Source organism: Manis pentadactyla, chromosome 11 (assembly GCF_030020395.1).
Source record: "Manis pentadactyla isolate mManPen7 chromosome 11, mManPen7.hap1, whole genome shotgun sequence".
NCBI classification, from domain to species: Eukaryota; Metazoa; Chordata; class Mammalia; order Pholidota; family Manidae; genus Manis; species Manis pentadactyla.
Window position 1 is genome coordinate 114,535,695 of NC_080029.1, and position 27,301 is coordinate 114,562,995.

At 43.5% G+C, this 27,301-nt stretch overlaps 1 protein-coding gene across 1 annotated transcript in view; it reads left to right on the forward strand.

Moving 5' to 3' along the window:
- Positions 1-27,301, forward strand: part of MAP2K1 (mitogen-activated protein kinase kinase 1) — an 81,584-nt gene that overhangs the window by 18,816 nt on the left and 35,467 nt on the right. Inside the window, exons 2-3 of the mRNA XM_036932276.2 lie at positions 20,795-21,005; positions 23,716-23,862. Of these exons, the coding sequence (XP_036788171.1) occupies positions 20,795-21,005; positions 23,716-23,862 (358 nt within the window). The remainder of the gene's footprint in view (positions 1-20,794; positions 21,006-23,715; positions 23,863-27,301) is intronic.

Genomic DNA, 27,301 nt, shown 5'->3' on the forward strand with positions numbered 1-27,301 from the left:
AGAATGGGAATAAGGAAATGGGGGAAGGAAAGGGTATTTTAGTCCAGGATCCTTAGTAGGAGCACCTATTTTTAAGCTCCATTATGTCAGTTTTAAAAGCAGTGGTTTTCAGAATAACCACAGAAAAAAAGTCCACTTGAAATGAATACCTTTCTGGACTTGACCTATTTTGAGTATAACTGTTACCAAGAAATGTTCAGAATCTCCAACGCTCTTGAGTGTGTTTACCTTTCAAAGTAAAGCAATTGAATGAGTGAATGATTCACATGGGTTTCAAATTCAGGTTAAATGTTGAAATTTGGGTAGTTGTAAGGAGAAGACGTACTAGTTAGCCAATCGTATTGTGCTTACAGGTTGTTGGGATCCAGGTTAACTATATTTCCTTCTTTATAGAGTTATAACTTACATATCCAGGTTAGTTTTAAAAATTAGCTCATATATTCACCACATTTGAGAGTCCAGAGTCGAAGTTATTTGCCCTAATTGATTTCATACCATCCTTCAGTAAACAATCCTTCAAGAATGTCCTTGTTGGGGGAGGCCTTCAGAAGTTAGCAGGAATTCCAGGCTAACTGTAAACCTTTTGTCTAATGACTTACTCAAATCCAAATTGAAATCCTACCAAAATGCCACCCTGTATGTCAGCGTCCTACCCCTTTCTCTGATTCTGTGGAATAGTGGGGAAACAGGAAGAATAGAGCAGCTTAACATTCCAATAATTATTAATAATAGAAAATTTATCCTGCTTATCTTAGGCATTCATTTATGTCTGCTATAAAATCTGGCCATTGGAATCATGAAAAGGTTTCACTCACCAAAGGATGATCAGTAGAATATTTGCACCAGGCTTTAACACATTACATTAATTTAGATTTAGATTGCAACATTATTTCATTGGAACACTCCTTCTAAAATATAGTTTCCTTTGCCTTGTCTTATTTTGGTAACTAATGCTGGGTTAGGGATAAATGTAGCTCACTGAGTTTCTGTGTCTGAGTATTCTAAATCACTGAGCAATAACAGAATAAGTATTTCCAAATAAAAAGAAGCCACAAAATATTTATTAGGGGAAGTCAAGGGGAGAGTTAGTGAGGAAATGTACCAGAAACCACCAACAGGTGTTTTGGGTGCATTAAAGTTTCAGCTTGATAATCAAGAGGAAGAGTTCTGTGAATTCCTGAATGCTGGCATGAGGTGGAGGAGGTGCAGGATAAGCGGAAATCAGTGGTTCCGGAGGCACAGGGACTAGAGTTACTGGACGCTCGCCCACAGATGAGGACCTGAAACAATTCCTGAGCAAGTTGTTTTCTTGAAAGACAAGGATTGCATCTGTAGCTGCATTTGTAGGACTGCAGCTCTTTGTGGGGTAATAATTAAGTGCGGGTCCTGGATCAAGAAGAACAACAGAAGGATGAAGTCAGAGGACACAAAACTTTTATTCCTGATTGACATCATAAGTGGAAAAATACCATTTATTGAGGGCCCATCTGGTCTATTTATATCCATTATCTTGAATTTGCACAAAAATTTTGCAAAGAAACGCATAATATTCTATTGTACAAATAAGGAAAATGAAATTCAGGGAAGTTAAGTGATTTGCACAGGTTGCATAATGGTGGACCTAAGTTTAGAACCCAGGTCTGTCCTACTTTAACGTCTATGCTTTTCCCACATGGTCTTCCAAAGATTGCATAAGATGCTAGGTAGAGGTCTTTTTAGAGCTGCACACACAAAACTAGCCACTAGCCATATATAGCTATTTACATTTAAATTAATTAAAATTAAATCAAGTTTAAAAATTATTAAGTCGCACAAGCCATATTTCAAGGGCCCATGTGGATAGTGGCTACTATATTGGAGAGCACAAATTAGAACACTTTCTCATCATTGTAGAAAGTTCTATAAGCACCTAGAAGTCATCCCATTTTACCCTCTTATTTACTTTTGCTCTTTTATTTGTGAAGGAGAAAATGAGGGCGAAAGGAAGGCAGTAACTTGTTCGGTGTCATACATCTATCTAATGAATCCAGGCCTTTGGGACTGGCTGTCTGGTTGCTTTTCCCACGTTCCACACGTTCCCTTAAAAATAGTTAACAGAATGGGGATGTGCAAAAGGAGTGACTCTCCTACTTTCCCAGCTTTGCCTGGCCTTCAAACTAGATTCTTTCTCCCAAAGTGCTGCCCTGTGTTTTTCGGAGTTCAAAGGGCCTGTCCGGATTAGTTTCCCCCAGGGAAATGAAAGATGTTTGTTGGAAAGGAATTCCTTCTTAATGTATGAAATAGCACTTTGATTCCCTCTGGTTCTTTCTCTATGGTCCTATCAAGCACTTTGTAATTGAACTTGCAGCTGCTAACCATTTGTCTTCCAATCAAGGCCAACTTCAAAACAGTTCAAATGACAGAGGTATGTATACTTTGAATGCAAGCAGCTGCTAGTTATTTGCTGTTGATTCAAATGGCTTTGTGGTAAGGTCAAATAGATTTAGATTATGACCAAAATTACAACAATAGATTTCTGACTAGTGTGTTAAGAAGATTAAGATGTATTAACATTGATTTAGCCAGTATTTAGTACATGCCCAATATATACCAGGCACTGAGCTGAGCAATGACCAAAAAGGACTTTTGCTGACAATTAAAAAAGATGCCAATGTTATGGATAAGTCAGGTGCATTTTAAATTCTTTTCTGAATTTTATTAATTGTTAATGTTTATTGTCCATGTATCTAACTATTAATCCTGAAATTCAATAAAAGCTCTGGTTTGGATCATAGCTTTGAAATGAAGAATCATGTGCAAATGTCCATTTAGTAGATGCTATTAAAGACATTTAAATTATACACTCCAGTGTCTAAATGACAGTCTAAAGTATATGTGTGTGTGTGTTTGGGGGATGGGCATGTGGGAACAAAAAGGAGGCATTGTACTGGGGTAATATTTTTAGGGAGCCTAAATGTGATGTTTGATTTCAGTTTCACAGACTCATGGTTTAGAGAGCTGTCTTTCAGTCACTGAGAAATGAGTTTTGTTTTTTTTCCTAAGGAATGTTAAGTCACCTGCACGATATGCTCAGAGAGATTAAAAAGAGAAGTCGAAATGATGGCAGTGGGAGAACACAAAGGCAGAGGCAGAAAGGACTTTGAAGATGGTGGGGACAGCTGGAAGGGGTTCTCGGGGCCTCTGACATCTGGTCTTCCTGCCTAAGATTCTATGGAGGGGGAGAGCAAAGCACGCAGATGGCTCCCTGAAGTTTTGTTTTGTAGCATAGGCTCTAATTTCTAGAATGTTGGGAATAGGCTTATGAGAGTTTGGGAGTCAACAAGTCCAAATGCAGGCTGGCCTGAGGAGGACATGCTGTTCACCTCTTGGAGTGGCACTTTTTGGTGCTAAAAGTCCAGTGAAGAGCTCAGCTTCTCAGTCAGATTTTGAATGGATGTTTCTGTTTTCCCAAGGGTTTCATTTGATTCCAGAGACTAAGCCTTCTTCTTGAGGGGTCAGAAAGTCTGCAGTCTTCAGAATTTTCAAGCTGTAGTGCTTTGGAATAACAGTGCCTTGTGTGGAGGGACAGTGTGAGATCTGGGCTCTTTCCCTGGTACAGCTGTTAACTTGTGCCTACTTTTTTGCAAAGTGGGGGTGATGGTAATACTGTCCTATCTTTCAAGGTTTATATAATGAGCTCTACATGATCTTATCAGTCCCCATTGAGCACTAAGTAGATTTAAGTTTTATTGTTGAAAGCAGTCTTAGAGATCATCTTTGTGATCCTGTCTTTTGGCAGATGAAGAATCCAAGATTACAGAGAAGGGCAAAGAGGAGTTGGCCTTCTCACACAGCAGGTTTTATTTTGAATGGTGTGTGTGACTTTGGAGTAAGCATAGCCTGGAGATAGTGTGTGGCCCAGGGGAGAAAGGCTTGGAAACAGCAAACGTGGGTTTGAATCCTGACCCTTCCGTTTACTATCTGACTAATCTTGGGCAGGTTCTTTCATATCCTTGAGTGTGTTTCCACATCTGTAAAGTGGGCATAATAACACCTACCTAGCAGAAAGGAGTTGTAGGCACTCTGTGTGTAAACTGATTTTTGGACTAATGTAAGAGCCAGGACTAGATTCTCTTATCAGGTGAGAAGGTGAGAAAATTCTCACCTCTCAAACAGCTTCAGTTGTTTTCTCTCCACACGGACTTAGAATAGAGACAAAGGCAGGCATACTTGCAATTTTTTAGGATGTGCAGAAAGCAGAAGGATTATTTTCAGTGAAACAACAGGAGGCTTCAAAAGGTGCTTAGGAAACAACTGCCATTCAGTATATCCCAGTATAGACCCCTCGCAGCCTCTCTAGGACTGCCATCTGTCTGACAAGCACCACCCAGGAAGCTTAGCTTTCTTCTCCAGTTCATCCAAACATCTTCCCCACTGGGTTCTGGGGCCTGCTCAGCCTGTGTCTTCTCCTGGAAATTCCCATCTCTACCTTCAGTGCTTGTGAAAACCCTAATCTTGCATCAAAGCTCAATTTGCCTCTTCTGTAAATCCGTCACAGGCCTGTCCTCCACCCCACTCCAGGAGGTCATCATCTCCCTCTTCACCTTCCAGAGTAATTTTTTTGTATTCCATCACACTTCAGTTGTTTGCATAACTCTGTCCAGTTGGACTGGACTTGGGGAAACCTGTGACTGGATCTTATTTATCATTATCTTCAGTGCATAGCAAGTTCCCTGGCCTCAGTTTGGTAAAATTTTGTTTTTTAAATGACTAAGCCTTGAGATGGCAGGAAAGGCTGAGGGCAGAAGACACTCCCTTCCCAAGGTCAAGTCTCAGGTCATCGCTGCAAAGCCTGACTGATTTTATGGTTGATTATTTTCAGTTTATAATATCTTGGCACAAGAACGTCACAGTGTTGGTGGTAATCATAGGTCCTGTGAGGCTCTGTACACTCTTCATTGTTTTTATATCCATTTATTTCCTCATTCAACCACATGAGGCATGCGGGATTTGTGGTATCTCTGCTTAATAGATGGAAAATGGGTCTTGGGTTAAAGGCCTTGTGCATATCACACTGGTGCTGTGGTTGTCTGTGGCCTTTTCAGTCAACAGACCCTTCCTAGCCCAGCGAGGAAACATTTGAGAAGTATCTACCTGTGGTGACATCTTCCTTATTCTGTGGTGTTCCATCAGTCCCACTTCTGGCACAGAGGGAGGCTCAGGGAGTGATTGGGGCCAGATGGGTCGGTCAGCTAGCCTCTTTTGGCTCTAAGCTGAACACTTAATCCTTGATAGATGTACGGCATTGTGGCTGAATATACACAGCACCTGTGGCTTTTCACACTCGCCCCCAATGCCTCTCCAGGAACTGGGATAGGACAGATGGCCACAGACACAGGATTCTCAGCTCTGCATCTTCTCTGCAAATTACATATGGGGAAAAGTTAAGTTTGTGCAATAACACAATTTTGGAAACAGTTTCATACTGCCTCTACATCTTTTAACGCTCTCTGGATAAATCACACTTCAGCAGACCTCAGCTCGGGAAGTGGGTTTAATTCTACTGTAGGTGGCTGTGATTCCCACCCACCAGCCCTCCCACCCCCCGCTAATAAATCTAGGCTGATAAAGTGAATGCAGCAGTAAGCTGGGCTATTTTTGGACCCAGGATAGCATTACATTATGTTAACCATCCTTTTCCCCACCAACACCTTTCATTCCTTCTGTCCTGAGTATAGTCACCCATCTGTCCTCAAATGCTAGAGATGGAAAAGATCTCAATAGTTCAACCTCCTGGATATTTGAGGAGATTGAAGCCTGGAGAGGCTGCATGGCCCTCCTGCTGTTACACGGGTGGTGACAACATGAATCGAGATCCAGGCCTCTGCCATCTCTAGTGCAGGGCTCCTGTTTTCTGCCACCCCCGCTGCCTGCCCTTTGATTCTGTCTTATCAAGGGAGATGTTTGGTTAAATGAAAAAGGTGTGACCAGTTGTTTATTGTTACAGGCTCCCACCACAGAGGGAATTCGTTTCCTGGTAACCTTCACAGCCTCTCTTGATTTATCTTTGGTAAGGGCCATTAAAGTCTTGACAGGCTTCTGCACAGATGACTACAGCCTAAGGGTTACCCTGTGTGAGTTTGACTGATAGGATTTAACTTTCAGGGTTAAAAATGAGGGAAGGATTATGATAATATGTGGAAGGAGAGAAAAAATTGTAAATTTTTCAGTTAACAATATACCTTTTGTCTCTTCAGCTCTAAAAATCATCAGATTTTGATGTTTGAAATGTGGCAGATAGATGTATAATCCAAAGGCAAGTGTCCAGACTGCTAAAGATTACTAAAATACAACAACAGGTCCATGCCTGGAGCTTGAAAAAATAATACTTCTCATTTGTCGTGGAAGCTTCAGTGTCCTGTGCTCTCCTGCTAATGGCTTGGGCAGTCTTTCTTGGAAGCTCAGCAACTGGCATGCCATCCACTGGTCTTTAGTCCTCCCCATCTGGGGTGGGCATCCTCTTTGCCATGTGGGAACCTTTGGGAGAGACACACATGCCTGGCTAGCCAGAGGGGCCCAATCGATCTGCACTGGGGTGATGTATGTAGCAGGAAGTCCAGTTGTAACACTTGAGGTCACAGTTTTCTTCTGCAAAGGATCTTACATGTAGTAGGTGGTCAGTGTTTATTAATTTTAGTTTAAAAAATATGTATTGTCCCCTCCTCTCCTGACTGCAAAGATTTCAAGTCTCGCTAAGGGGGAAAGAGCTGCTAATTACGCCCTGCTCCTCTTCTAATACCATGACCAGCTTCCCCACAGATACAAACTCTGTTCCGGCACTTACTGGGGGCTCTTGTTTTGTGACACGGGAATGATCCTGGGGGAGGGCAGCTGAGATGGGAGTCCTGGCTCTACCCGTAGACAGTTAGATCAATTGCACTTGTTGCTTAAGGTCTCTCATCACTAACTTCCTTATTAGTAAGGCAGTTACGATGAAACCTTACTTATATGGTTGTTTCAAGTGTTAAATGTAAAGTCCTTAAGACAACACCTAAATCATAGTAAGCACTCAGTAAAATGTTATCCATGACTATGTTTCATTTGGGGTCTCTCTGCCAAGTTTTTTTTATCAATGTTTAAGAACCCACCTCTCCTTTTAAAAGGTTAAAGTCAGATACTATCTTGATCATAAAACTTTGCCTGGTCTCCCTTCGAAAAGCTCCAGTGGGACTGTCCATGAACTACTCAGGAGACAAACCACTGCGTGTGTGCGTGTGTGTGTGTGTGTGTGTGTGGGTGATCTTATACAGATCTGTTGTGCTTCACCACCTACATTGTGAGCTTGATGCAATAAAGAGTGTAGTCCCAATGCCTGGTGTGTATAGCTGGTCTGTAAATGGAGTGAATGAATGTTGGTGTTAGCTTACAGAGCTCATGTGGGACAGGAGCTTTGCTCTATTGGGTTTTCACTGATAGCAAATACACTGTTATGTGCAATGAGTTTCTTGATAACTGTTCTTGAATAATTTCTTCCTTTTGTCTTTTTTAACTGATTAAACAAAGCTGGGGTAGTTGGAGTCCCTAGACGGGACTAAGAGATGTGGCTCCTGCCTGACTGTGCTGTAGGTAAAGTGCTTAATTCAGTGCCTGGCACTAAGGAAGTTGTGAGTATTTGGTCAAGTGGAGTCTGTTACCAGACAGTGACTATGGTGGGTAGGGTTGTGATAAATAAACTCATGGTCTGGAGCCTGAGGGAGTTAAAGCTCCTCTCAGCATAGCCCAGGCAACTCCTAGGAAGTCGTTTCCGAGGCAGGATGTGGCAAACCAGTGGGTAATTGAGAACAGTTCTCCTTTGGAAGAAAAGGAAGTGGGTGGGGAGAAGTGAAGAGGAAGAGCTTGGTGGGCAAGTCTTTTTATCTGCTGTTGTGGGAGCATGTGTCTCTTTTGCGTGCCAGGCAGAGCCTGCAGAATTTTGGACCCAAAAGTGACCAAGGTTCAAAGAATACTCAGTAATGCTGGTTTTTACAGTTGTCTTGTTTTTCTCCACAGCCAATAACTCTTAATATACGGTGGAGTATTGTCTTAGTAGATTGTGTTTTCTAATCTTGATTATTGGTGTGTTTTTTAATGCTCTGTTGAGGACTCAGAGTTATTGTGAGGTGTCACCCACAATCACACCCTTTTCTAACCAAGAATAAGCTAGAATAAAGTGTTGTTGTTGTGTTTTTTTAAAGTATCTCTTTACTTATTTATTTGTTTTCGAATGCATTTTCACCCATTCTCTGTCCAGGTGATCATAACAGTCCCTTGTGATATAGCACAAGAGTATGCTTCCATTTAATACAGATGAGAGATCTTGTTCAAAGTTAGATGCCTAGTTACCACCAGAGTTGATGGAGGTCTCTAGACCTCCTGACTCCAAGTTCAGGGTTATTTCCACAATCTTGGTACCTTTTGTTAAGAGTGTGGTTTATACACTGGAGGCATATTATTAAGAGAGGGTGCAATTTTGCAAATAAAAATAGCCCTCAGGGATTCAGTAATGCATACATGAAATTAAATAGGTAAACTGAATTTGGTGAGCTTGAAGCCTCACTGAAAAAGCAACCATCATTTACAAAGCTATTGCTTAGATAGTAATAATGTAAATCACTGTTGGGTTTGGGAATTTTTGCTTGCAGACTATGGTTTGGCATGTGAGAAACACCTCTGCCTTTAGTATGAGCTGGTCTATGTAATGGACTGGATTTGGCTGTACTGTCAAAGGCTTTTTTGGGTCAGTCCTTGGACCAGGTAATGGGAGGTTAATGATCTAAAAGAGAAGTCCCAAGGGGCCTTCCAAGTATTTGGAAAGCTAAGCTCCACAGTTTTGAGACTTCAGATTTCTACACACTCTTTGTCTCAAGGAAGCCAGTATTTCCTGAGTTGTGCAGCTCTTGACACCATTTCTGTGAAGGTTCCAAACTAGGATTTTTTGGACTTATCCAAATGTCTACTATGTAAGAACACATTATGGGTGATTTGACCCTAAAACTGTATACTTAAATTGCATTGGTCAAATTGTGATATGCATGTATTTTAGATGTTTAAATGTTTAGATGTTTAAATATACAAACAAGTATTCTTATGGCATTTTTTAGAAGCTAAGATGTCATGGTGCTCTTTACTGAACCTTAAACATCCTGAGGCATTCTAGGTCTTGGTATGCTAGGGTCACCCTTCTTTTTTTCTTATTAAGATTTTTATTTTTAATTAAAGGTATAATTGACATAACATTGTGTTAAGTTTAAGGTATACAACTATGTTGATTTGATACATTTATGTACTGCAGTATAACTACCACTGTAGCATTAGTTAACACTTCTATCATGCATAATTATTATTTCTTTTTCTATGGTGAGAACACTTAAGATCTAGTCTCATAGAAAATTTGGAATATGTCATACCATATCGCTTGACTATGATCACTGTGTTGTGCATTAGATCTTTAGAACCTGTTCAGCTTCTCATTGCAAGTTTGTGTCCTTTGACAAATGTTTTCCCCCTCCTCACAAAACCTAATTCCCCTTCCTTCTCACAAAACCCCGTTTCCCCTCCTTTCATAAAACCCCATTTCCCCTTCCTCCTTACAAAACCTAATTCCCCTTCTCACAAAACCCCATTTTCGCCTCCTCACAAAACCTAATTCCCCTTCTCATAAAACCCCATTTCCCCCTCCTTCTCACAAACCCTAATTCTTTGAGCATGGTGTCCTGTGCCCTTCACAGTCTAGCCCCAGCCTGCCCTCCAGCCTCGTGCAGGATCTCTCCTCGATGCACCTACTCTCTCTGGCCATGTAGAATGGCTCGTGGCTTCCAGTGCCTTTTTGTTTCTGCTGATGCCCAGCCTGGAGTGCTTTTTCCTCTGCTGTAAAAGTTGCTGTGGCTCAGGGCTAAACTTAGGCATTATGGTCTTTGACCTCCACTTTCCCTTCCTCATCTTAGGCGGAAGTGGGGGTCTTTTCTGTGTTCCCGTGGTGCCCATGTCCACCATACTTTCAGCACTTTGATCTACCTTACCCTGTTGCCATTGGGGTTCTTGTTAGTAGCCGTTCCTGTGTTTGGCCCCCACTGTTACATTTCTCTCTGTTTCTTTCTCTTTCCTGCCTATATGTCTGCCTCACACATGTACAGAATGCCTGGTGAGGGCAGGGAGTGTTTTTCTCGTTTGCACCTTTCTAGCCTCTGCATAGGGAGTCCTGTCACTCAGTGGGCGCTCCATAATAAATCGGCATTGCACCCCTCAGCCCTAGGCACAGATGGGGATGAGCAGATGGCCAGTTCCTATCTCCTGCCCTCCTCTGGGGTGGAGCAGTCCTGGAGGTTTGCATTCTCTCTGCGGGGTCACTTTTGCTTCTGTAGGACTCATGTTTCCCTTTCTGTGGTTTTTTCTCCTCTTTTTGCTGTGTGTTGAACCAGTTTAGAATTTGGTCTCTTTTCCCTGGTTTCCACCAAACAACATTAAGAACAAAACACAAAACTATTTGTGTGCCTGGCAGATTGGACTGAAGGCCTGGGGTGGGGAAGGTGTATTAGCAAAGAAGACAACTTAAAATCTAGTGGTTTTCAATATCTTTGGTCTTAAATGGTCTTTGCCACTTTGCCACGGTGTATCCTTTCCTTGCTTTCTTACTACTTCACAGCCACTCCCCAAACAAGCTTCTCTTGTTTTATTCTGCAACATAATTCAGCTCTCCAGCTCCAGCCCTGTGTGCAGTGCAGCACTCTTCTGCCTGTGCCAAGGCTGAGGAGCAGCCCTTCTAGTCAGGCCTTCTGGTCTTCTGGCAGCCTCCACTGTGAAGGGGGGTTGTTAGCACAAGCACTTACTTCTGAAACCTTCACCTTCTTCCAGAACACAGAAGCAATTAAATTTTGTTCTCTCTGGTCCATGATGTTACTTCTGCCAGGGAGGTTTTGACTCTCCCAAGCCAACTGCTATTAATTAATCTGAGGGCCTGACTAGTAGTTTTCTGCTCCCTAGTTTAAGAAGTTGAGTGCTTGGCTGAGCACTTGTATGGATTTCTCGCCCTGACCTGAGATCAGCCTTCCCTGAGCATTACTAGAGAGTGATCTAGGAGTGAGGTTTTCCCCAGAGAGGATGTTTGCTCAGAGGTGGGGGTTTGCTCACTCCTGTCGTGTGCACTTTGAGCAAGGGCCCAGCTCTTAACAAACATGTTACTTGTATATATGAGGGAGGAAACAGGTCTGGAGAACTGATGATCTCTCAACATGGACTAATATTGGAGAAATGTTTTGAGTGCTTTGTTTCTTCTGACTGCATCTTCTTGTCCTTACCTGTGCTTCTGAGCACTGGCTCTGGACCTTTTTGCCCTTGGAACTTGGCTGCCCTCATGGTTCTGGGCTATGAAGTCGAAGATTATGATCACATTATGTACCCTCTCTCATTGAAGAGCAACTTGCTCTCTGATTCACAGAGCAGCATGGGCCTTTATTACACTGGGAGTAAGTCTCCGTGTTAGGTTCTTAAGAACAGGGAATGGGTGGGGTCAAATCCATCATCTTTCTAAGGCCATAGCCAACCAGCTTGTCCTTTCAGGAACAGCCAGCTGTGCCCATTCTCTGGTTACCACCAGACTCAGGGCTCTCTTTGTTTCTCTAATGGCGACCACATATTTATTGGATTTTCTGGTTTGTTTATGGTGCTTACTTACTTTCAACACTCTCGGTCCCCTCCTCTCCACCTTTCCCTCCCTCAGTAGTCCCCTGCCACTCTTAAGGCCTCCACCATTTTTACTGCTTCTACCATTGTGCTTCACTTGGGCAGTGTCCCTTCTCTTACCTGCCCACCTCATTCAGAATGTATCAGCCTTGGATGTTCCTCTGAAAGGAGTTCCTTTTTAGGGTAGAATTAATTTGTTGTCCTTCCAAAAACTTGTACCTTTTAGCAGAACTTTGAGTTCTTTACCTCAAAGGACTAAGTCACTAGTGGGTATATACCTGGTGTCAGGGATGATTTGGTGGGCTATTTGTTTGAAGCAGACAAGCTCTTCAGCGTGGTGTGAGAGATCAACTTTGGGAGTTTCAACCTTAGCTTTGGGGAAGTTACTTAACTACTTCTGGACTCCATTTCCATATCTGTAAAATGGGGCAAACATACCTAATTTTTAATGTTGTAAGTATTAAATGAGTTAATGTGTATACCATGGCTAGCATTGAGGAAGTTCATCTCTTAACTGCATGTAAATTTCATCCTTTATCAAACTGTTACATCTCTTGTCCTTATCAAGTAAAGGTGATATTTCTTCTTGTCCTCTATCTTCTGATTTTTTTATCCTCTCCCTCCAAATTTCATCACTTTTCCTTTTGTATTTCTACAGGAGGTGGATCCTTTAGGAATTAATTCATATGTGGCTAATATGAAATAAATTTTGCTCACTGGGGCAGAACGAACCATAGACTGTCAGTTCTTTCAAGCAAAAATATGACACCCCCTCTCTGATTCAGGATGTTGTTCAATATTTTAAGAAGAGTCTGTGTGAGTGGGTGGTCCTGTCACTCCAGAAGTTCCTCTGTGTGTATGTATAAGTGTGTTTTTCAGTGTGACTATCTGCAGAAACATGCTGTGGGAAGGTAATTTATGATTTCAGAAGCCAAGGTGTAAGTTGGTTTTATTTTTTTTTTAAAGGATAGCAATATGTGACTATTTGTCTCTTCTAATTGAACCTGTTTTCTTAACTTTAAAAACGTTTGTTCCCTGGCTTGAAAGCTGCTTGAATCAAAATGACATTAAAGATAAACACCTGTCCTAACTCTCATTTTCTTACTTTTTCCTTTTTAAGTTGTATTTGCCCAACACTTAGTCTTTGCTTATGACATTCTGAATCCCAATTCTATTTTGTACGGAGTGGACCCTACTAGAATGTCCTATCTCCTTTTTTGATAAATTTTATATAGCATTCCAGACCAATTAAGGAATCATATCTCTACAAAACCTATTCTGATTACTCCAGCATATCCTGAATTACAGAGCCGTCTGTGTCCCAGGCCCCTTGTGAGAAGTAGGAGAACTGTGGGACAGTTTTGCCCCAATTGTTTTTTATGTGAATGGTGGTGAAACCAATTAAGGACAATAAAAGTAATATTTAACTACCTTGTGCATTTTTTTTTACAGATTATTTAATGGATGAAAAACATGAAAATGCAGGAATTTCATTGGTAAATGGGACTAACAGTGGTAATCACATTGTAGTGTTCAGCAATTAAAGTTGCTTATTCGTATTTAGCAGATAACTGACACACAACTGATACTCAGTAAATTAGTAGGAACTATCAAATCAGATGTTATTGTTACTAACCAATAATTAGCTAACAACAGCATTATTAAATATTTGTTTAGCCCTTTAAATGATCACAACATTTTTTTACATTACACTCTCAATCTCTACAGCCACCTTTTATTTATCATCACATTATTGACTTAAACTGCCCTTAGGTGTCTATATTCCTGTCCTTATTTTACTAAGCACCTTTAGTGTCAGAGTGTATGCATTCTCAGAGAAGACTTTGGAAGATGAAACAATTGATTTAGTTTCAAAGGAAAAAGCAATGAGGATGGAATAACTGTCAGCATGGTTTATGGTGGGCAAGAAGTAATGACGAGGACCTCAAAGCATATGGTATGGGAAGCCGTCCACTGTGCTTGCAAAGATGGGTGACCCTGTTACTGAACTGCAGAGTTCTACCCTTAGAATATTACAGGAAGAATCTGATATTAGGATTAGGGAATTTTAGCACAGAAAAGGACTCTAAGGACTGCTTAGTTTAACTCCCCTATTTTACATATGAGAAAAACTGAGGGGAAGTGACTTGCACAACTTCACAGACCAAATAGCTGTCAGAGTTGAATCCAGGTCTTCTGATGCCCAAAGCCTTTCTTTGCACCTGTTTCTCAAACAAGAGTATCTGACAGCCACATGGATGTTTTTCTTCTTTCTAGTAGTTTCCTGTCCCATTGTGAAGGACCAGCTCTGTGCTGACCCACAGGCAACTGATTTACTGCATATGTCACTGGTCTTAGAAATGGGTTTCAGGGCTGCTTTCAAGAACAATGACTGTGAGACTTGTTATCGACACATCTGTCAGCAAGCAGAAAAGAGTAGGTAGCCAAGATATGAGTTACATTAGCAGCCAGCATCAAGGAAAAGGGGGCAAAGAAAACCTCTGCTAAATTCAGCAAAGCACATTAGGAACCATGCAAGAGAATGGCTACACTGAAGCATGGTTTCTACAGCTGCATGAGAATATAAGCCCAAAGCTGGGGTCAACACCAACACAAAGCAGAGGTCTACTATTGCTAGAGGAGGTATGAGAAACTTTCTCCTGCTCAAGAACTGCCACAGATTCAAGGTAGTTTGGTTGCCGTGGAGAGGAAGGTCTCCATGCTCACAGGTTCTGCTTGAGACTGAGACTGGACCAGGACAGGGGAGAACCTCCCTACCCCTTCCACAAGCCTAACACCAAATAAAGGTAATTGCAGTCCACCCTGGAGGAGGGGCAAGAGCACGGAGTAAGACCACACTCTGTGGTTGGCATTAAGGGACAGTTCAAAGTGCAGAGGTAATAGGAACCCTGAGAAAAAATTGTGCAGCTCAGGTTCCACTCTAAGCACAAGATAAAACTTACTGCTGGAGAAATTTGCAGCCTGTGGCACACTGAAATTACCAATGTTAACAAGGAATCCCAAACCCAGTTCAGCTCCTAACACACACTAGCAGCGTGACAATAACACAAACCAAGCGTTAAGACCATTTGCCTCATTTTCTGTTCTTCTGTTAATGCCCAGCATTCAATAAAAAGTTACAGGACACAAAAATCAACTGAGAGAGAGAAAAAACAACCTATTACCAAGAGATAAGTCAATCAAAAGAACCAGAGATGAACCAGTCAAGTTAGAGATGACTGAGATACTGGAATAATCAGACAGGGACTTTAAAATAACCATGACTAATATGTTAAAGATGAACAACATGCAGGAACAAAAGAGGACTTTCAGAAGAGATGGAACCTAAAAATAGATTCAAGTGGAAATGCAAGAAAAATTTGAAAACATGACATCAAAGGCCAAAAGGCTGAAGAGAACCGAGGAAAGGATCAGTGACTGAAGACAGGTCAGTAGAAATCATCCAAACTGAAACACTAACAGGAAAAAAAATAAAATAAAATCAGAACATAGCATCCAAGATACAAATATTGCAGGGTAGGCTGGTGGCTGGAAACCCATGGAAGACTTGCAGTTGGAGACCAAAGGCAGCTGGTTGGCAAATTTTCCTTCTTTGGGAAGGTCAGTCTTTGTTCCCAGTGAAGCCTTCAACCGATTAGATAAAGCCCACTCATATTATGGAGGATGATTTGCTGCTTTACTCAGACTCCACCAATGTACATGTACTCGCCACCCCCCACATATCTCACTTTCACAGAAACATCTACAATAATGTTTGACCAACTATCTCAGCACTGTGGCCCAGTCCAGTTGACACATAAAATTAGTCATCATGCTCCCTTCTGGTTATTATCCCCTCCCAAAGTGTGACCACTTTCCTCCTTTATAATTGCATAGATTAGTTTTTTTTTTGAATTGTATTTGGATGGAGCAGCATAGTATGTACTTTGCATCTGGCTTCTTTCTTATGTGATCCTAGAATTTTATTACCTAGTGAGTTGACCAGCCCTTCTGAGAGTGGCCTACAGGACTGAGGTGTGGGAGGCTGTCGAGCTCCTTCTCCACCACGTTGTCTGGGGCTGGTCCTGCTCGGCCCGTCTGCACACTCCCATGAGGGGGCCAGCCTAGGGCGGAGTCTGGAAGTCGATTAACTGTGCCTGTGGCCCCTCTGCCTTCCTCCTTCGTGCCCAGTCTCTCCTCTTTTACTACTCTTTGTAACCCCTGACGTCCCCTGCTGTCCGTGGTTTGACTGTGCAGAGAACCTGGATGCCAGTTCTTCCCTCCTGCCTGTGAATCTCCCCAGTCCTTCAGCCTGAACACCTTGTCAGCCTTATTCTTCTCTTCCTCAGCTGGCTGTCACATTGACAGGCTGGGACCTCAGTGATGTCTAGACGACTCACCTCTTCCTGCTTTCCTGCCCATATGCTTTTTTTTTTAAATGGGTGTGAAAACTGAGGACCAGATAGGGCGGTAACAGTCCCAGGGTCTCACAGGTGGAGAGTGGGAGGAGGTGTGGGTCATGGGGTTGTAACGTTCGTCTCTGAGTGCTGTACTCTCTTAGCTTGGTCTTCTGTCTTGCCTTTCCTCTTCCTTCCCTCCCTCAGTAGCATTCCTACTTGCCAGATGCCACAGGGGAGAGAGACTTCATTCCCTGGGCTCTCTGGTAAGGACACCCACCTGCACCGGGACCCTCTCTCCATCCACCAGAGTGATTGGTTTTCATTCTCTGCTCCTACCCCTATGCACTCTCCTGGCAGAGGCAGGGTCTGCCACCGTGGCTAGAGCAAGGCTCAGATTGGTGATGGACCATTGACTGTATTTAGCTTGCAATTGTGATCCATTTCTGTTCTGTGTGTGGCAGTTTGAAAACCCCATTCCTTTGTCTGGACATCACATCCTTTGGACATCATCCTTTAGGTCAGCTTCATATTTCAGTGACCATCAGGGTTGGAGGTGGCAGTGTGGAGCCAGAAGGGAGCTTTGCTGTAGCTGTTGGGAGACTAGCTACCAATAAACTGTGTGACTTTGTGCTTTGGACCTCAGTTTCCTCACCTGTAGCATGGGTTGGATCAGGTGGTCTTTAAGGTCCCTCCGCACGCTACATTTTATGTTGCTTCTCAGTTTTAACCACTGAGCCACAAATGAAAGTTTCCAGTTGTGGTCGTGCAACTAGGCTTAGCAGATGGGTGAGATGAGAGGGAAGGAGACGTTCTTGCCTGAGGCAGCATCCTTTCCCCACCCACTTCATTGTGCCTCCCTGGTGTTTTCAAAACACAAATGACAACCCTTGTTTTTTCTCTGCGTTCCTGTTTTAAGCCTATAATCTTCTTGTATCTTGATGAACTTGTGTTTACTGTAAGACAGCCATGGTGCACAATTCATGTTATCAGGTGTCACTTTCTCTGTGTTGTAGTGGGTGGCTTGACGGGGTCAGACATCACAGCTGGTCCCTGGAGAGGGCTGTGTTTGTTTCAGAGACTTACTGTTCTGGGCTTCGGTTTCTTTTCTCAATCCCTGGTCCTGATTTTGCTGATTACGGTTAAAACTAAGGATTGTGAAGGAGAGAGTTTCTTGCCCTCTGAGTTTTGGAGGTTTGTGGTGTGGTTGAATGGTGAGGGGTTCTCTCTCTCCCTATCTCCTTTGCTTGAAGCATTACTCCTTGCGAGGGCAGAAATGAGCCTTTGGGCCATGGCTGATGCCCTGTGCGAGAGGGAGCAGTACTGAATACTGTTACTTATTGGTAGATTTCTTTACAGTGAGTTCTGAAAGCCTATTTTGATGCCAGGATTTTCCTTTCACCTTCTGATAAAATCTTTTGTCTTTCATTCTCTGAAATAGTTTTAAAAAAACTCCTCAAGGGTTGTAAGAATTGTTAAAGGAAAAGCAATAATTTCTAGATCCTGCAGTTGCTGCTTTGACTCTATTTCCTCATCCTTCATGCTGCTGGTCCTAACAATAGTGTGCAACTGTGTGAGAATTCCAGTTTTTCTTCCCATTAGTTTTCTATTTTGATCCTCCCCGAGTGAATTAAGCATGAAGTTGTCACTTCATTTTATAGAAGAGAAAACTGAGAAGTGTCAAGGTTAAATGACCTGTACATGGTCACACAGCTAGTTGATGACCAATTCGGGATGAGAATCTAGGATTCCTCAGTACTAACGACTTGCTAATATGGCAGCAGTCTTCCACCCCCAGTTATTAGGAAAGTCTTGCCACCACAGCTTACAGTCTCAGTCTTCTGAAAGCATAAATCAGTTCCTCGGCTGGTGAGGTAGGTGGTTAGGCCGTAAAGCATAGGAGGTAGAGGAGGGAGGAAGCACAGATTTAGCTTTTCTGCCCGAAGGTGGAGAATTACTTATTTCTACAGTCAGGAAAATGAGCAGAGTCAATATTCCCCACCCCCCATGCCCTCTCTTTTTTTTGCCAAATTGATGGAGTTTCTTGTGGCCAGTGTTGTTTGCCAGGCAATGTTCAGATTCAGGATTTTCCTTTCACCTTCTGATAAAATTTTTTGTCTTTCATTCTCTGAAATAGTCTTTTAAAAACTTCTCAAGGGTTGTAAGAATTGATGTGCAGGGGAGGCAAGATTGCACCTAAGGCAAAGATACACCATCTTCATGTATGATTGAGCTCTGGTATGTCGGATGTCCCACACTAGGATCATACCCACGTTTGTACGCTGCCTCCCTTGAAAGTATTGAACTTTTGAAGTGGTAATATATTATGGTTAGATTAGATTCTTTCTGCCTAGTTTTGAGTGCTGGCTCTGTCACTTTCTGGCTGTGTGACTTGGGATGAGTTACTTTACCTGTCTGTGCTTGAGTTTGCTCTCTGCTGTAATTTCGGGTTAACCGTGTTAATAAATGTAAAACAGAAGAGCACACAGTGTTGTGAGGAGAGTGATTTTCCCTCCATCCAGCCCTCCTTCCCTCTCTCCCTCATGCCCATTCTGTGAGTGTGGGGGGGACGGAAGCTTTTGAACCCGCATTTCCAGCTGGACTGCTGAGCTTTCTAGGCAACCGTAACTGGATCCTGGTGTCAGCTGTGGGGTCTGTCTGCATTTAGTACGTGGTTCTGAATGTTGTCATACATGGACTCCTTTGTGGAGATACCTGAGAGGGAGGCAACCAAAGGGGGTGTACTGTGCTTCCCCAGCCAGACGTGTTCTGGGCTCCCACACCTGGGGACAGCTTTGAGACTCAGTTGAGCTTTTTAGCTGGATGAAAGTACTGACCATCTGAATTAGTCTTCTTGGATTGTATAGTAAAATACAGACTAGATGGTTTAAACTTCAGAAATTAATATTCCCACAGTTCCGGAGGCTTGAAGCTGGAGGTGAGGAGGCCGGCATGATTGGGTGCTGATGAAGCGAGTCTTCCTGGCCTGCAGACAGCGACCTCCTCTCTCCTGCTCTCACCTGCCTTTTGTTGGTGTGTGCGTGGAGGTGGGGTGGGGGGAGATCCTTTCTTCTTATAAGGCCGCCATTCCTGTCTGATTAGGACTCCACCCATATGACTGTATTTACTCCTAAAAGTTCTCTCTCTAAATGTAGATATATTGGGGATTAGGGCTTCAACAAATGACTTCGGCCGGGGGGACACAATTCAGTCCATAGCTCCAGTCTTCCCTCCCACGCCCCCCCCCCCCCCCCGAGTGGTTCAGTGAGGAAAGTTTGGTGAGGTCAGCCTTGCGTCCTCTTTGGGCCCCTGTCCTGTTATTTGTAAAGCACTGTTGGGTCTTGCTCACACCCTGGGGAGGCATTAGGTGTCCATCTCCTGCCTCCTCGAGGTTCGGAATAGAGCGTGAACGAAGAGTGGATTCTGCTTGTTCCTCCCCTTCAAGCTCAGAAGTCGTGTGTATAGTTTTTTTTTTGAGGGGGGCTGGGGGGCAGTGGGGAGGGGCAACATTCTGATGTGTAACGCTGGCCTGTCTTGTCTCCTGTGTTGTTTGTTTGGGACTAAAATCAACTGAAATGGATGCACACTTTCCCACCCTCCTTGGAACCAGCTCCCAGGAGTAATGAACGCTTTTGGTTCTCCCTGTAAAACACTTAGTGATGCCCACAGCATGCTGGGTGCGCGGCTAGCAGGCTGCTGTCTGCCCTGCCCACTTGCTTTGGCACCCACTGACTGAATTATGTGCTTACCAAGAGCTAGTTTGTTCCCTGAGTCATTTGTACAGATGTAGCTGGTATTGTAACTAAGTAATATACTTAAATGTCAGAAAATGATGAAATTTAACTTCATATGAAGTGGTTTTCTTTCCTTGTTCTCCATATGAACACTAGTTAAAAGCTGTGGAAAGAACTCAGTAAGTCCAAGTCACTAGAAAACATTATTGTCAAATCAGATGAGCATTAAGATTGGAGGAAATCATAAAACTCATATAATTTTTTCTGATATTACTCGGTGTCTGCAGTTTTGCTCCACTTTAAATCAGGTATTAGAAATGATAGACGATATTATGTTCTGGTTTGTGAAAGAAAGGTAAGTTGGGGCTCTTAACATTGAACTCTTGCTCAAAGAGAGGGCCTTGCTGTATGTTAAAGATAGGTGATGTATGCACATTTATATGTATTAAACAAAAATAAAAACTTTAAATATGTCTTTTTATGATTTATTGGTTTTTATTAGCCCAGCTCCTGACCTGATCACATTGGGAAGGAGGGTTGTGTTTTAGTGTAGAGCCGGTTTTGATGGTTTGATTTCAGTTCAGTGGTTTTAGGAAATAGATTTTATTTTGTATTTGGTGTAAACTTAATAAAACCAACACTAGTGGGCTTTTGAAACTGAGGTTTTAAAGCAAACTAAGGTGGCTCATTCTGGGTTTTCATATGTTCTTCGGTTCCTCCTAAGCATATTGACAGAGACCTAACTCTTTTACAGCTGAGGGAACCAAGGCCTTGAGGAGTGAGGTGTGAGAATTGTGTGGGGTGGCAGAGTGAGGGGGGCAGGGCCACAGCAGACCGAACCCCGCCCCCAGCCTCCTGCGTCAGCTCTCTCGCTGGTCCCAGGGTGGGGCGCTTCCCAGGAGGAGCGCACTTCGGGGTGGACTCCTCTTTTGGCAGGATTGACCTCTGCTCCCCTTTCTGGGATAGGACCAACCTGGAGGCCTTGCAGAAGAAGCTGGAGGAGCTGGAGCTTGACGAACAGCAGCGGAAGCGCCTTGAGGCCTTTCTTACCCAGAAGCAGAAGGTTGGGGAACTGAAGGATGATGACTTTGAGAAGATCAGTGAGCTGGGTGCTGGCAATGGTGGCGTGGTTTTCAAAGTCTCCCACAAGCCATCCGGCCTGGTCATGGCCAGAAAGGTGAGGCCGCTTTAACAAACAAAAGAGGACTGAATCAAGTTTGCCTTGGTAAACAGGTAATTGGATTATCTCCTGGAAGAACCTGGTGGCCTGGGGCAAGGGTGGAAAGAAGCCTGACTTTTCATCAGTACTGTTGAGTTCTGTTTGAATTTTGAACTCATTTATCAGATTATAGACAAACACACTAATAATGTGTTAGTGGATTTATCCTCATCCCCAGACTGGAGAATAATAGCAAGTGACCCTTCCTTAGCCTGTGTGCTCTGGAAAGAATGCTCGGGTGCCTGTTTGCCATTTATCACATGCAAGAGAAGCTGTTTTCATTTAGTCCACTGCAGGGATGCACAAAACACTGATTTCAAATGGTTTCCCTACATTTCATCCCTGCTGGTGGTTCCCCTTCATCTGCCTGGAGATAATACCTAAACTTCCCACTATGGCGTGCAGTCTGAGCTAGACTTCCTTTCCTCTTGACCCTTGATTCTGAACATAGCCTCCCTGCCCCAAATTGAGGTTGGACTCTTCCATATTTTTCATTCCTGTCCCTATATTTTTCCTCGTGCTGTTCCTTCCTTCTTTTCAAACAGTGCCCAACTTCAAGGCCTACCTCTTGCCTAGCTTTTCACTAGCTGCTCCAACCCACACTGATAGCCACTGCTTCCATGTCCTCTGACACTCACTGTAACTGTTTTAGAAGCTTAGCCTCACTTGGTAGCCATTTCATGTGTCTGTCTTCTGTCTCCCCAGCTGCAACAAGGGACAACATTAAGGGGATGTAAAGTGGCACCTGAGGCCTTGGCTGAATCTCAACCACATCAACTCCTGAGGTCATGGAGAAATCTTCTGGGCAGCTGAGGTCATCCTATCCAGTTCTTCATATCCTTCTACTCCCACAATGCTTGAGTTTCAACCAAGTCCTCAAGGCCACTTTCCCCTCATCTCTCAACCTCACAAGTCCTTTTGGAGGAAACCCTCCACTGAGCTTTGTTCTTGGGAGGGGTGAGCCCCTCTTTCTCAGTCTTGGCTCCCAGGAGCAGAGGCACAGCTGACCCTCCTCTGGTTACTTGCCCCTTCAGGGCCAACACCTATTAGTTGTGCAGAAACTTGTTTGTTAAAACTTGCCTGTTTTCTTTCTTCCTGTCTTTAAGAGCATAAGAATTTTAAAAAGCATCCATCCATCCATATCTTTTCTTTCTTTTTTTTTTTTTTGTGAGGGCATCTCTCATATTTATTGATCATATGGTTGTTGACAACAATAAAATTCTGTATAGGGGACTCAATGCACAATCATTAATCCACCCCAAGCCTAATTCTCAACAGTCTCCAATCTTCTGAAGCATAACAAACAAGTTCTTACATGGTGAACAAATTCTTACATAGTGAATAAGTTCTTACATGGTGAACAGTGCAAGGGCAGTCATCACAGAAACTCTCGGTTTTGATCACGCATCATGAACTATAAACAATCAGGTCAAATATGAATATTCGTTTGATTTTTATACTTGATTTATACGTGAATCCCACATTTCTCCCTTATTATGATTATTATTATTTTTAATAAAATGCTGAAGTGGTAGGTAGATGCAAGATAAAGGTAGAAAACATAGTTTAGTGTTGTAAGAGAGCAAATGTAGATGATCAGGTCTGTGCCTATAGACTAAATACTAATCCAAGCTAGACAAGGGCAACAAAACATCCACGGATGCAGAAGATTTCTCTCAGAATGGGGGGGTGAGGTTCTAAGCCTCACCTCTGTTGATCCCCAATTTCTCACCTGATGGTCCCCCCTGCGACTGTGCATGTCTTAGGTTGTTCCTCCCTTGAGGAATCTTACCCGTCTCTGGCTAACCAGTCATCTTCTGGGGCCATACAGGGAAGTGTAAAGTTCGTAAGTGGGAGAGAAGCAATATTGTTTGAAAAGGTTAGCTTTTTACTTCTTTGCAGATTTATGCCCTGTGGCTTCTATGCCCAGCATTTGTCTTGAGGTATCTTTACCACTTGGAAGAATTATGATACTCGGTAAATTTGATATGAGGCACAAATTCTACTTATGGGTTGTAATTAGGAAGGAAGAAGAAAAGTTATAGAAGTAGCAGGCGGAAGAAAACATGGGAAGATGGATTATTTCTTTGACATATCTTATTGTAGTGTAACATAAGCGTGTATAGGTTTTAAATTACTAATTAAATTGTGTGCACACATTAACATAATAGGAATACAGCTACATAACCAAAGCAGACCTACAATTACCAGCCATCTCCAGTGAAACCAAGAAAACCAGTTAGGCACCCTAGGCATTTGTGAAAACTTATCAATGATATGATGGATATTGTCTAACTGAATTTGAATATTTTGAGAAAAATCAGACAAATTAAAACAACACATTCCTGGGAACTGTTCACATCCCATATGTTCTTTTAACAGTAGATGGTCTATAGTCGCAAGATCTTGGAGCACTGCAACTTGCACTTCTCCTAATTCTTGGTTGAGTTCCGGCAGTATAGATCCAGTCAAATTTGTTGTTTTACTGTATGCACAGGCCAGCTTAGATATCTCCTTCCTCATTCCCATGGCAAGTCCAGGAACCGGTGGGATGAATGCAGCTACAACTGCAACAGCACCAGGATCTTTGTTGAAGTTTTTTGATGATCATCTTCTGGACATCCATATCTTTTCAAAGCCTTTCTTCCTCCCACATTTCTTTCCCCAGCTAATTCACCTGGAGATCAAACCTGCAATTCGGAACCAGATCATAAGGGAGCTGCAGGTTCTGCATGAGTGCAACTCCCCCTACATCGTGGGCTTCTACGGTGCTTTCTACAGTGATGGCGAAATCAGTATCTGCATGGAGCACATGGTATGTGGCAGCCTGGCAGCGTTTGGAGCAATGGCCTGGGAGTTGGGTGGTTCTCCTCTCATCTTTGGTTTGGGAGGTGACCAGCTGCCTCCTGTTCCTCCCTGGATCCATGTCACTGTCTTGGGCATCTGGGAATCCTGACTGTAGAACTTGGGAATAGCCAAAAGATGACAGCCTTCTCTTCAAAGACCGATGGTACCATGTATCTGTGGTGGGTGTGCCTAGGGCATATCTCCAGTTTTCTTGACCTCGAGATTTTCATGTGGGTAAAATCCGGTTAATATAGTTGAAGTTCATTTATTGTATGAAATGTTGTGTGTTAGGTATGTAATTTGGGGGTTATGAAGATGAGTGAGACAGTCCCTGCCCCCAGAGTCTGCAGTCTGTTTTAAGGGCAGCCTAAAGGGGTTCTTGGGGCATGCAGAGCAGTAATCCCACCTGGGGCAGGTGAGCGAAGTGAGAGGGCCTTCAAGGGCTGATTGGGTGGATGTGAGCCACCTAGAGTCCCTTCTCTTCCCAGTGACTATGAGTAATAATAATACCATCAATAGCAATAATAATGTTAGTAATACTAATAGTGGTAAACTAATATTTATTGAGTGTAGATTATATCAGTCACTACCCCAGGCAAATTATAATACTTTATTGCATTTTTATAACAACCTTACTGGATGGGTACATTACTGCCTTTCACAAGTGGGGAACCAGGCTCAGAGAAATGGAATAATTTATCCAAGATTATGCAGCTGGTAAGTGAAATTGTAAACCAAGGCTTTCTGACCCCAATACCTGTACTATGTTGAATCCATTGTATTATGTTCAGGACTTTGTTTCCATCCTTGATACTAGAATTGCAAAGAGAGAGGCTGGCTTCATGGCTGCTATGTTCTTCTGTCCCCATTAAACAGCATGGCACAGGGAACTTCGGCATCTGAGACGTTTATCTTTATCTCCCTTCCCCACAAAAATCCAAGCAGACACTTTGTCTTGTTTGCTACAGTGTCTCCAAAGCCCAGAATAGTCCTGGCACACAGCAGGTGCTCCGTAATTACTTGTTTACAGATTGTCACCGGCTCGTCATGACCTTGGACAAGTTTCTTTATCTTATTCTCGGTTTCCTTGTCTATAAAATGGGCATTATTATACCTCACTTGTGGTAGTGAGAATTACACAGTAACAGCCGGGAGTCTTCCAGCATGCTGACTCGGCATGCTCCTGCAAACATTAGCTCCTGCTTTGCCCTCCCTGGGGCCGACAGTTCAGAGATGAGGGCTGACCGACTGAGTCTGCGTACCTCGTGGCTGCTGTGCCTCTGGTCCCGCATAGTGTCCCTCAGCAGCCGCTCCACTTCCTTCCCGACTTTCCGTTCCTGCCCTGACCTCTGGAATGAGAGCCCAGTGCCTGGTGGTCATGGACGCTGGAAGAACCCTCCCTGGGAAATATGTCCCTTGCTGGTGCCCCATTATTTTGAGCATCTCTTCATTTGAATGCTCAAGAAATGCCGTGTAGAGTGTCGCAGGCATCTGCTGACTTCTGTGGTGCCAGATGGAATGTAGAGCCTGAAAATGTCTTCTGCGCTTCTGAAGGTCACAGAGAAAGCTCTCATTCCCTCTTGCTTCAACACGAGGGAAGCAGTCTCTGTGGGGTGTGTGTGAACAATTTCTGGCGTGGTCCTAGGCCAGGCCAGGGGTGCTGATTATTTCCAGCTGCTCCCTGGTCTCCCCTTTGCAGGGTGGGGTGGGATGAGTGGGCTGCTCCTTATCCTTTGGGTACCTTGTGCTCTTTGTGCTGATGATGGTTTGGTTGGTTTTGCAGCTCCAGCCCAAGAATTTTGGGTGAAAATGTGTAAATGGCAGTGGAGGTCTTTGAAAACTAGGAGAGGAACAGGGTGGAAGTGATGGTGGTAAACCAGTGACAGGAAAGGCCCGGGTAGCCTTCTTTCCTTGCGGTCTTGCCAGAATCATAGACGGTGGGTGGCGGCATGGCTAGACATAACTAGCTTTCACATCTTCCACCACTTGCCAGGCCCTTTTCACATTACTTAAGTTATTCATTAGCCCTGTCACGTGAGATGGATTGTTGACAGTCCCCACCCCCAGCTGATGGAGACAGGAAGGCCTTGAGAGGTTTAGTAATCAGACCAAGTCACATAGCCAATTATGTGTTAGAGCTGATCTCTAACCTGCATCTCTAACCAACTTAGCTCTCTTTACAGTTCATATTCTTTCCATTAAACTATGCAGGCCATACACTGTCACAGGATTTTCTCATCTCTGCAGAGAAGTATTCAGACCACATCCTCTCTGGGACCCTTCCCCACATGGACATCCTGCATTTCTATGGTTTCTGGCACTTGTAACCAGTTATGGTTTACATTAGTTCATCAACATGGGTTAAGCTTCACAAGTACTTGTTTTTAGTTCCTATTATGTGCAGTGTGCCACACAAGCTGCCGAGGGGATGGAGGCATTGAGAGCAGCATCTCCGCCCCCAGAGCTGTTCATAGGCTGGGTGGCTGTGTTCTAGTCCCTTCTCAAGTGAGGAGTGTCAGTGTGGACATAAGGGTTTCTGAGCACCAGATATGTGTCATCTCATGCTTGCTGTCTTCTGAACCATCAGAAATTCTTTCCTAAGTTACCTCCAAGTTCTCTGCTACCTGGAGTTCTCCCTTTAATAGAGAAACCAGGAGGCCATTGCAGGGTGAGTGTGTTGGACCTCTAAGAGCCTTGCTTTAGATGTTAGGATTAGGCCCCAAACATTGACAGGCAATGGCCTATTCATTTATTCAGAACTTGCTGGAACCTCTTCTGTTAGCCTATGTGGCCTCATGCTAGGTGGAGTTCAGTTTTTTATTTGTCTTGACCTTTTTATTGACCTGTTTTGAGGCTTCCTCATTCTGGAATCCTTCTTTATTCACTCTGGATTCATGGATATTGATCACAACCATTGTGCCCCTTGCCCTGTCCTTCCCACCCAGCCTTTCTCTCCAGGAGGAGACACAGGACAGAACAAGGGTTGGCTTCTCATTCTCTTGGTCCATTTCCAGTATCTGCAGGTCAGTATTTCCTCCCATGGATTTGGCTCTCTGGGAATAATGGGGTCCTTCCACACAAGTGCCCAAATTGTGGAGCTGTCCTGGGGAATCTGAGTCTGGAAAACTGGCTGTCAAAGACTGGAAGGGTCAAAATCTTTTGAGGGCCAAGCCACAGTGTCTGGTACCTCTTAGGTGATATGTATTGAGTGACTGAATGAGGGAGGCCAGGACGGGGGGCCAAGGGGCGAGTGGTCAGGCCTGGGGCTCAGCAGGAGAGAGGTACGCCTTGGAGTCGGCAGTAGGCCCTTCTGTTCCTGGGTACACATAGGCCCAGAGGGCAGCTGGGAACAGTCTGTTAACACTAGTGGAGAGGTTCAGAGTTACCAGAGATGGGACCCTGTAGTG